The following is a 10,554-nucleotide window of genomic DNA, read 5'->3' on the forward strand; positions in this document are numbered from 1 at the left end:
AAATCAATCGGTTCAATAGCATTTGATATCTTATCAGTCGCCAAATGGGTTTTGTTTATATTAATTTAGATTTATTATACCAGTGTAAATATATTAATTTTTTTTTTAAATCAGTGTGACTTCTTCTTGAAGAAATCACTTCCTCTACTCAAATTAAAAAAAAAGAGTTTTAAACCCTAGAAGCCACAAATAAAAGAACAAAAAACTTTTTATATCAGGCTTTAAAAACAATTAAGCATAATTTGGTCGAAGTGTGAAAGTATTTTCTATTTCAGAAAATTTAGTGAGTAATAAAGGACACGCCTAAGTAGCAATTCGAAAGACATTCTCAGTTTTTATATTTTTATTAAAAAAAAATAATTAGAATGTTTAAAATTAATTAATTAAAATTGTTCGGAACAGACAATACCCGAGAGTTTAGCTTAATTGTTTTTAAAACTAAAATTGATATCAACAAGTATGCATCAACATGTATCTAATTTTTTTTTTAAATTTAGTGAATGGTTTTTATTAAAAAATGTATTATTTTTATTTATTCGAAAACTTTCCTTTCACTATTATAAAAATAAAAATATTTTCATTCTTATATGTGAAAATGTTGCATGAATAACGAATAATTATTTTCAAAGTTATTTAATCAAGATAAACTATTTTTTTTAGTTCTACTAATTAAATTAAAATAATTTTGTTTACTATCTATAAAATTGAATAATAAATAAATTTGAGTATAAATTACAGAATATTTGAGCAAAAATTTAGTTTTTATATGAAATTCGAAAACCGGCTAAAACCGGTTTTTTAGTAAAATTAAAATTCGAAAACCGATATATATATATATATATATATATATATATATAATATATATATATTAGGAGAGGTCGATTTTGTGGGTAAAAAAGTCACATAGGTACATATGATTTTTATATACTAGGGATCAAAATAAGATACTTTGCCGAAGAACCATATCCCTAATATGAATTCTGATTTCCCGTGCATTCACACAAAAATTTGGTCAAATTTGAAAAATCCTTTTTGTTTCATTTAGAGCGCCTCAATAATGTCCAAATGTATGACCGACCCCAGTAACTTTGGATGGCCGATCTACCCACGCCCATGGTTCACCCCCTGGAACCTTCCGTTAGAGATCCCCCATACAAAAGTTGCATCATTTTGGGTACTTCAACATGACAAAAATCTGCGATTTATTTTTATTATAAATTTAATCATAAGTATATAAAACTATGTTGTTGAAATTGTTTGAAGTCTTTCTTAGTTTCAAGTCTGGAAAGTTTTGCACGGCTCTAGTAACACCCTCTAGCTAGCATAGAAACTAGGGTTTATACAAAAACCGGCCTTTCAGAAAACCGGTTTTCGAATTTTAATTTTGCTAAAAACCGGTTTTAGCCGGTTTTCGAATTTTATATAGAAAATAAATTTTTGGTCGAATATTCTGTAATTTATCCGCAAATTTAGTGTGATTTAGAGCAGTATTTGACTGAATTTATTTATTGTTCAATTTTATAGATAGTAAACAAAATTATTTTATTGTAGTAAATAGAACTAAAAATAATAGTTTATCTTGATTAAATAAATTTGAAAATAATTATTTGTATTCATGCATCATTTTTACATATAAGAATGAAAATATTTTTATGGTAGTGAAAGGAAAGTTTTCGAATAAATAAAAATAATACATTTCTAAATAAAAAAATAAATTAGATACATGTTGATATATACTTGTAAATATCAATTTTAGTTTTAAAAACAATTAAGCTAAACTCGGGTATTGCCTATTCCGAGCAATTTTAATTAATTAATTTTAAACATTCTAATTGTTTTTTGTTTAATAAAATATGATTTCAAAAAACTGAGAACATCTATCGAATTGCTACTGAAATAGAAAATACTCTCATGCGTGCGACCAAATTATGCTTAATTGTTTTAAAGTTTTATATAATAATTATAAGCTTTTTGTTCTTTTATTTGTGGCTTCTAGAGTTTAAACTCTTTTTTTTGAGTTTGAGTAGAGGATGTCACTTCTTCAAGAAGTAACACTGATTTAAATTAAAATATACTCTGGTATAAAAATCTAAATTAATATATATAAAACCTTTCTGGGGATCATTGCAGACTGATAAGATATCAAATGCTATTGAACCGATATGATTTTGAGAACCAAAACGCTTTCATCTCTTTTTTATATTTAGCTATATTTGTCATTTTCCATTTATACAGTGAAAACCGACTTAAAAAAAACATTTTTTGCTGAGTAAATTACCAAAAACGATGATTTTTTGTAATATTTGTATGGGAGACTTCTAAGGAGAGGTCCCAGGGGGTGAACCATAGGCATGGGTGGATTTGCCTTCCAAAGTTAGTTGGGGTTTGTTATACATTTGGACACGATTGGAGTACTCTAAATGGAGTAAGACGGAATTTTTCAAAATTCAATCCCTATCTTTGGGTGAATGCACGAGACATCAGAATTCATTTTAGAGGTATGGTTTCTTCAGCAAAGTATCTCATTTTGATCCGTAGTAGCCGAAAATCATATGTGCCTAAGCGACCTTTAAATCGACCCGCCCTAGTATATATAGTAGCAATTAGGGAATGCGTTACCGATGGAAAATTTCAATACGGTTATTTTTTATTTTAAAACCGCAATACCGGTAAATTACCGGTATTTTATTATATTAAATAAACGTAAACAAAATTGAAAGTTACTAGTACAAATAGAAAAAATGTATATACAATTTCAACTACATTCAACTTAACAATGAAATAAAACAATAAATTTATTTTTTAAAATAAATATTTAACAAAATTATATCCAATTTAATTAATTCATTATCACTATCGAGTATATTGAGTACTTTTTTACCAATAACAAACTTATGAGTAAGAAAAACCAAAAACTCATAAAAGATAACATTACATTATTATAATAAACTGTATTGTCTGTATCCGATGTGTTAAATTAGTATAATCTCCAATATTTTTAAAAAAAAATATTTTTCTACACTAATTTAAGATCGGATACTTTGTCGAGATAAATAATAAGTTAATATAATTGTTGAGTATTGTTATTTAAAACAATGTAATGCTTCTATAGTATTTTCGAACATCGAAACGTTTTCGAAAAATAATATTTTATAATTGTAATAAGAATCAAAAATATTTAGTAGTTATCATAATTATTATGTATAAAGTTAGAAAAAAATAAAGATTACGCAGGGGTAATCTGTATGATATAAAATATTTTGGCGCAAATATCATTAAAAAACAGTTACATTTTTACATAAGATGAAACAAACACCATTATCTATCAGTCCAATTCTATTTATTGCAACACGATACGTACCCTTAGTAAAGCAATAAATATTCAGTTTAATGACGAGTTGAGATAATATTTGACATTTGTTTATCCTATATAATCACTTGAAGATATAGCTGTTTATGCGATTATGGAATTTAAAGATGAATTTGTTCCGAGAAATTTGAACTTTAATGTATTATGTATCAAAGAGCGCTTATGTAAAATACCGAAAATACCGGTATTTTTGGGGTAAATACCGGTAAAAATGCCGCCGAAAAATCGGGCGGTTTAATAATAATTAAAGAAGCGATATAATAAAATTAATAATAAAAATTAATAATTAATAATAAAAGAAGCGATTTCTAAAGATAATTTACATTCAGTTGCACTCATACTTACCTAACTGTAGCAGCACTATGAATGCATATAGAAACTTTGCTACAAATCATTTTTCTGTCTTTTTCATTTAAACCAAGTCCCACTATTGAACAGTCGCCATTAATCCCTATTATTTTATGTCGATAATTTGGCATGTCTAGTTTTAATTGATCAAATACCTACAAAAAAGGCATAAATATGGTACAATAAAATTTAAATTACAAGAAAAAAATAAAATTTATAAATTTATTATTTTAATTTTTGGGTTTGCTTTTTATTATTTGAGGTTCTGAGTTTTGAAGAGCTTGATGCTCATGCTTATTGTAGTTTGGTTAACTAGTTCTAATCAGATATAGTATCTGATTGAATTTTTTTTTAAATTAATCTATTATATAATTCTGCAGTATAGAATCTGTAGTTTAACCAATAAAATTAGTAAAAGAAGTATTTCTCTTAAATACAAAATAAAAATTTTTTTTTAGGAAAATCCAATTAAATTATTTTTGCATTACTCTTGAAAATCATTGTCACCGATATTGACGGGTACGATTTAATTCAAATGATCAAGTTGTGAATTCTTATAACCTTAAATAAAGCCAGTTTAGTATATTTAAATTAATATATGCGCCAACTTACAGGGTCTTCAAATAAGGTGTCCACTCTTTCCAAAACATTTTTTCCTTTTTTAGCTCTCACGAGTAAATATAATTTTTCTACGTCGGGGCAAGACCGCAATATTTTGTCTATCAATGCTAAATAATCAATCAAGCTAGTTAAAATTACATTACGCTCAATTTAAAAATGGAATATAACATATTCATTACCTTTTCCCAAAAATCCTGTAGCGCCTGTTATTAGAATGCTGCGATTTGTATAAAATTTTTTGATTGCAGAATCTAAAATAATTAAAAACTAGTGGTATTGGTATTTAGCCTTGAGGCAAGTTACCTGAACTTCCCGATTTGTGTAAATAATCGAATTAATCTATGATAGATAAATTAATTTATGAGTAGTTAAAATTATTCGAAGTGTATTTATTACACATTATTGAAAAACAAACACGTCAACCCGGTCGGAGTATTTTTTAAAAGCAAATTTTCAACAAACAATAATTTTTATAATTGAGCCAGTTTTTTGTAGAACTTTAATTGTTTAGTATGTTCATTAAGACCAAGTACTCTATCGTTATACCAAGTAAATCGTCTAATTTTAATTTTAACGAATCCCAAAAGAACTACTTATTTTCTCAAACTTTTTTTAAAATTAAATTACTTGTCGTAAGACCGCAATATTTCAGTAATTTCTTTAAGACCATGATATATATCGCCAAAAAAAGTTCCATTAAATCGGCCTCGATTTTTTTTCAACAGTTAATTACAAGAAAACGGCTCCGTAGATTTTCACCTAAAACTAATCAGTATCATTCCCAACTAATGTCTTTCGAACAGTTTTTGATTTTTTAAAATCGATTCGGTAGTTTGAGCTTAAATGTGGATGAAAAGCTTAACACTTTCTTTCAAATTATAAAAAAGCGGCTTGGCAGATCGTCGCACAAAACTGACAAACGATAGTCCTCATCGAGATACATCAAATGGCTTTTAAATTTCTGAAATCGGTTCAGGCGTTTCTGAGAAAACGTCGATCAAAGGTCTAATTTTGACAAATGCCAAAAAACTATACAAATTTTTTTGCACACTTTGATGAATTTTTAAAGCTGAACGAGTTGTCGTAAAGCTGTAATATTTTAGTGTGATCTAGAAGACTATGGTATCTACTAGGGTTTATACAAAAACCGACATTTCAGAAAACCGGTTTTCGAATTTTAACTTTACTAAAAAACCGGTTTTAGCCGGTTTTCGAATTTTATATATAAACAATTTTTTTTGTTCGAATATTCTGTAATTTATCCGCAAATTTAGTGTGTTTTAGAGCAGTATTTAACTGAATTTATTTATTGTTCAATTTTATGGATAGTAAACAAAATTATTTTAATTTTAATTAGTAGAACTAAAAAATAATAATATATCTTGATTAAATAATTTTGAAAATAATTATTTGTTATTCATAAATCATTTTCACGTATATAAGAATGAGAATATTTTTATGATAGAAGAAGGAAAGTTTTCGAATAAGTAAAAATAATACATTTTTAAATAAAAAACATTCATTAAATAAAAAAAAATTAGATACATGCTGATACATACTTGTTAATATCAATTTCAGTTTTAAAAACAATTAAGCTAAACTCGGGTATTGTCTGTTCCGAGCAATTTTAAATAATTAATTCCAAAACATTTTAATTGTTTTTTTTGTTTAATAACATATGATGTGAAAAAACTTAGAACGTCTATCGAATTGCTACTTAGACGTGTCCTTTGTTTACTCGTAATATTTCCTGAAATAGAAAATAATCTCATACTTGCGACCAAATTATGCTTAATTGTTAACATAATAATTCTAAGTTTTTTGTTCTTTAATTTGTGGCTTCCAGGGTTTAAAACTCTTTTTTTCAAGTTTGAGTAGAGGAAGTTACTTCTTCAAGAAGATGTTACACTGATTTAAATTAATATATATAGTGGTATAAAAAATCTAAATTAATATATAGTATATGTGAAACCTTTCTGGGAACCATTGCAAACTGATAAAATATCAAATGCTATTGAACCTACATGATTTTAAGAATCAAAACGCTTTCATCTATCTTTTTTATTTGGCTATATTTGTCATTTTCCATTTATACAGTGAAAACCGACTTTTTTCACTAAAAAACCGGTTTTCGAATTCCATAATTTTTGCAAAAACCGACAAACCCTAGTATCTACCGTCAAAAAAATAATAAAAATCGTCGATTTTTTTTTTTAAACTTTATTTAAAGAAAACGGCCCGGCCGATCTCTACCAAAAACTAATCAGCAGGATTCCCAATCAGTATCTATCAAACGGTTTTTGAATTTTCAAAATCGATTAAGAATTACGGGCTAAAACGTGGACAAAATTCTTTTCACTTTTCTGCGATTTACAAAGAAACGGCTCGGCCGATCGTCACACAAAACTCAGAAACGCTAGTCTTCATCGAAATACATCGATTTTAAATTTTTGAAATCGGTCCAACCGTCTTTGGAAAAACGTCGATTTACACGCACACACAACACATGCTTCTTCCAAATTTGGTCTCATTCGATTCAGGATGGCTTGAAACGTCGAGAAAACATAAAATCAGTGAATCGGATTTTTTTATGAAAACATAAACTTCTCCTTCGGGAAGTTAATAAATTTGTAATTTAAAACATTAATTTATGTACCTTGACATTTTAGAATATCCAGATCATTGGTTATTGATGCCATGTCCTTTGTAGAAATATGAGCAAATATTTAGAAATTTTCCTGGAAATAAAATAAAATAATTTTTATAATATATATGTATATATACTTTTATAATTTATATAGCTTGGTATTACATTTGTTTTAATCGGAGTAGTGTAGTGGTAATTTATTTTTGAACAAGCATAATTGTTCCATTAAGCTTTTGATTCAAGCTCAAAAATCGGAACTAATTTTATGTCAAAAATATTCAAAGACTGAACGCGGTATAAAAAATGATTGAATTGCTAAAATAACTGTAAAAAATACCAGTTTTTTTATATAATCAACCGATTCAAGTAGTAACTGGTGGTGTATGGCATCGTGCCTTAAACCAATTTGATGAAACTTCCCGTACCACTAGAGAATCATTATTAACTTCCCGTAGGGCAAGTTATAGTAATCGCAAAAAAATCGAAAATGAAAATTTTTATATATCTTTACGTTTCAGAGGTTTCTGAACATTTTGGCATACCTTAGAAAAAATGGATGTATGTGTGTGTGTGTGTGTGTATGTATGTATGTATGTATGTATGTATGTATGTATGTATGTACGTGTGTGTATGTATGTGCGGATACAAATTTTCGTCGACGATTTCGGGAACACGGATCAACCGATTTGAATAATTCAAAAAACATTCTATTCGTATTGATAAGGAGACGTGCTGATTAGTTTTTGGCAAAGGCAGGTCTTGCCGTTTCAAAGATACGGGGCAAAAAGTGCCAAAAATGGTACCTCCGTTTTTAAGAGAACGGAGCGTCCGATTTGAATAATTCAAAAAACATTTTACTTGTATTGACAAGATGTAGAATTGATCAAATTTTCATGAAGGCAGGTCTAGCGGTTTCGGAGATCTAATGGAAAAAGTAAAAAAAAATGCCATTCGGCGGTTAAAAATGATCATTAGACATATGCACATCAAATTATCAGATATTTTATAGAGATTTTAACAATAAGTATAATTTTTTTTTACATTTATATGGGTTCCGTACCAATGCTTATGCGTTAGGCGGCGGCGCGGCACTTGCGCTGTGACATTTTGTCTCTATGCAGTTCAAGCAGTACCATTGCTTGAAAATAAGTTCAGAATTTCCAAAATATGTCAAAATGAAGAAAACATTATTCTTTTCAAAAAAAATTTTTGTTTTCAAAAAAAAATTTTTTCATTCAAAAAAAAATTTTTATTTTCAAATAATTTTTTTTTTCAAAAAAAAGTAATTTTTTGTCAAATTTATAGTTTCTCAAAAATCTAATTTTTTCGAAGTAATTTTTTCAAAAATGTTAATCGTTTTTAAACAAATAATAATTTTTGGTACGGGAAGTTCCAGCAATTTGCCTTAAGGCACGATGCCCTAATTGCCTTAAGACAGAATTCCACTTACAGCTAGTTAATAACAATTGTTTTAAATATTTTCAAAGAGATATTTATAATTTTGTACTGTAAATTTATTCGTTCGTATAATATACAGTGACATTCTTATCGCTCAAACACTAACAAAAGTGTTAACATTAAAAAGAGATAGAATGAATCTATGTGTATGTGTGTGTGTATGTGCGTGTATGTATGTGTGTGCGGATACAAATTTTCGGATGCGGATTTGAATAATTCAAAATACATTCGATTCGCATTGATAAGGAGACGTGTTGATTAGTTTTTGGCGAAAGCAGGTCTAGCCATTCCAAAGATACGGGGCTAAAAGTGCCGAAAACGGTATATCAGTTTTTAAGAGAACGGAGCGTCCCATTTGAATAATTCAAAAAACATTTTATTTGTATTAACTAAATGAAGAATTGATCTAATTTTCATGAAGGCCGGTATAGCGATTTCGGAGATCTAGTAGAAAAAAGTAGAAAAAATGCCATTTGGCAGTCAAAAATGATCATTAGAGATATGCACATCAAATTATCAGATATTTTATAGACATGTTAACAATAGGTATAAATTTTGTTTACATTCCTATGTGTTCAGTACCAATGCTTATCCGTTAGACGGCGACGCGGCGCTTACGCGCTTTGACAATTCGTCTCTATGCTGTTAAAGCAGTACTATTGCTTTGAAAAAAGTTCAGAATTTCCAAAATATGCCAAAATAAAGAAAATTTTTATTTTCATTTTTTTTCAATAATTTTTTTTTTTTTTTAAAAAGTAATTTTGTTTCAAATTTATAGTTTCTCAAAAATCTAATTTTTTTGAGTAAAACTTTTTCAAAAATGTTAATCGTTTTTAAAAAAATAATTTTTGGTACGGGAAGTTCCAGCAATTTGCCTTAAGGCACGATGCCATGCGCCCCACTAGCTTTTTTTTCAATATAGTTCATGAAATGTGTAATTTCTTTGCATTTTTTTACTAATTTTTGGACAATACTTTTAAAATAGGTTAAAAATTTAACTTTAAAACAACAATCTGATACTCTGAATATGACGGCAATGCAAGGATAAATACAATTCGGGTCTTATGATATCAATAAGGAGAAGTTTACGATTCAATTTTGGATATTGTAAATAATGAAAAATTAAATTGAAATTTAAAAAATCCAACATGAAATACGAGTGTTATGATTGAAAATGAAAAGCTAGTTTTTTTAGCTCTCTTGGCATGATTTGTTCAATAGAATAAATCGAATAATAAATAAGTAAAATGTTTTAAAACCCAAATATTAACATTGCACATACGTTAAAAATAATTGAAAATTTAAAAAATTTGATATTATCAACCCACGAATCTTACCACGATTTTCTAAATAAATTTAAAATTAATGTATTTTATACGCTTTTAGATTATATCTAATTTTTTGTGTACTAAATCGAAAATAATTAAAAATTAATTTTAAAAAAATATGTAAATATTTATATAATATTAATGATAAAATGTTAAAACTGTTAATTAATGAGGGTGGCGGGGCGCTAGAAGAAAAAAGTTGCATGCGGGCGCTAGGGACCCCAGGACCGGCCCTGTAATATATAATATATATATATATATATATATATATATTTATATAAATTTATTAATTTATAATTTTTGGCATACCTTATAATGTTTGCTGTTTGCTGCTTCGCACTAATGATCATTAAATATTCCTATAATAAATAATTTTTCTGGTTATTAAAATTTTCTGCACAGACACGTGTTATATCCACGACTCACACACTGTCTTGAGAAATCTAAAACTTTTATATTTAGCATTTTTATTAACATACTAGAAGTGTTACTGTGGTAGGGATATCCACATTTGTTATTTATGTTTGGAAGCTTATTAATAAATAACAATGTAAGTAATCAACATTTATTAATCTTAGTATTCGATAATTGTCGTACATATTGACGTAAGGGAAAATTTATTGTGCATCCGCACACTTTTTCATGAACATAATATTTGAAATTAATCATAGCATTGTAAATGTTTGTACACAGGTGAGTTATTAAAATAGAAACACTAATATAAAAATAAAAATGATGATTTTTATAAAATCATTGCGTATACATCCACACACAGATAAATA

General features: G+C 27.5%; 1 protein-coding gene across 1 annotated transcript in view; it reads right to left on the reverse strand.

Annotated features, from left to right (window-relative positions):
• Window positions 1-10,114, reverse strand: part of LOC113367276 (putative fatty acyl-CoA reductase CG5065) — a 13,286-nt gene extending 3,172 nt beyond the window's left edge. Inside the window, exons 1-5 of the mRNA XM_026608897.1 lie at window positions 10,082-10,114; window positions 6,996-7,077; window positions 4,519-4,590; window positions 4,331-4,446; window positions 3,716-3,873 (exon numbers count right to left, since the gene is read on the reverse strand). Of these exons, the coding sequence (XP_026464682.1) occupies window positions 3,716-3,873; window positions 4,331-4,446; window positions 4,519-4,590; window positions 6,996-7,038 (389 nt within the window). The 5' untranslated portion in view covers window positions 7,039-7,077; window positions 10,082-10,114. The remainder of the gene's footprint in view (window positions 1-3,715; window positions 3,874-4,330; window positions 4,447-4,518; window positions 4,591-6,995; window positions 7,078-10,081) is intronic.
• Between the last annotated feature and the right edge of the window lie 440 nt (window positions 10,115-10,554).

This window comes from Ctenocephalides felis, unplaced genomic scaffold (genome assembly GCF_003426905.1).
Source record: "Ctenocephalides felis isolate EL2017-DRISC unplaced genomic scaffold, ASM342690v1 CF-g0.4_SCAFFOLD_01170, whole genome shotgun sequence".
Classification (NCBI taxonomy): domain Eukaryota; kingdom Metazoa; phylum Arthropoda; class Insecta; order Siphonaptera; family Pulicidae; genus Ctenocephalides; species Ctenocephalides felis.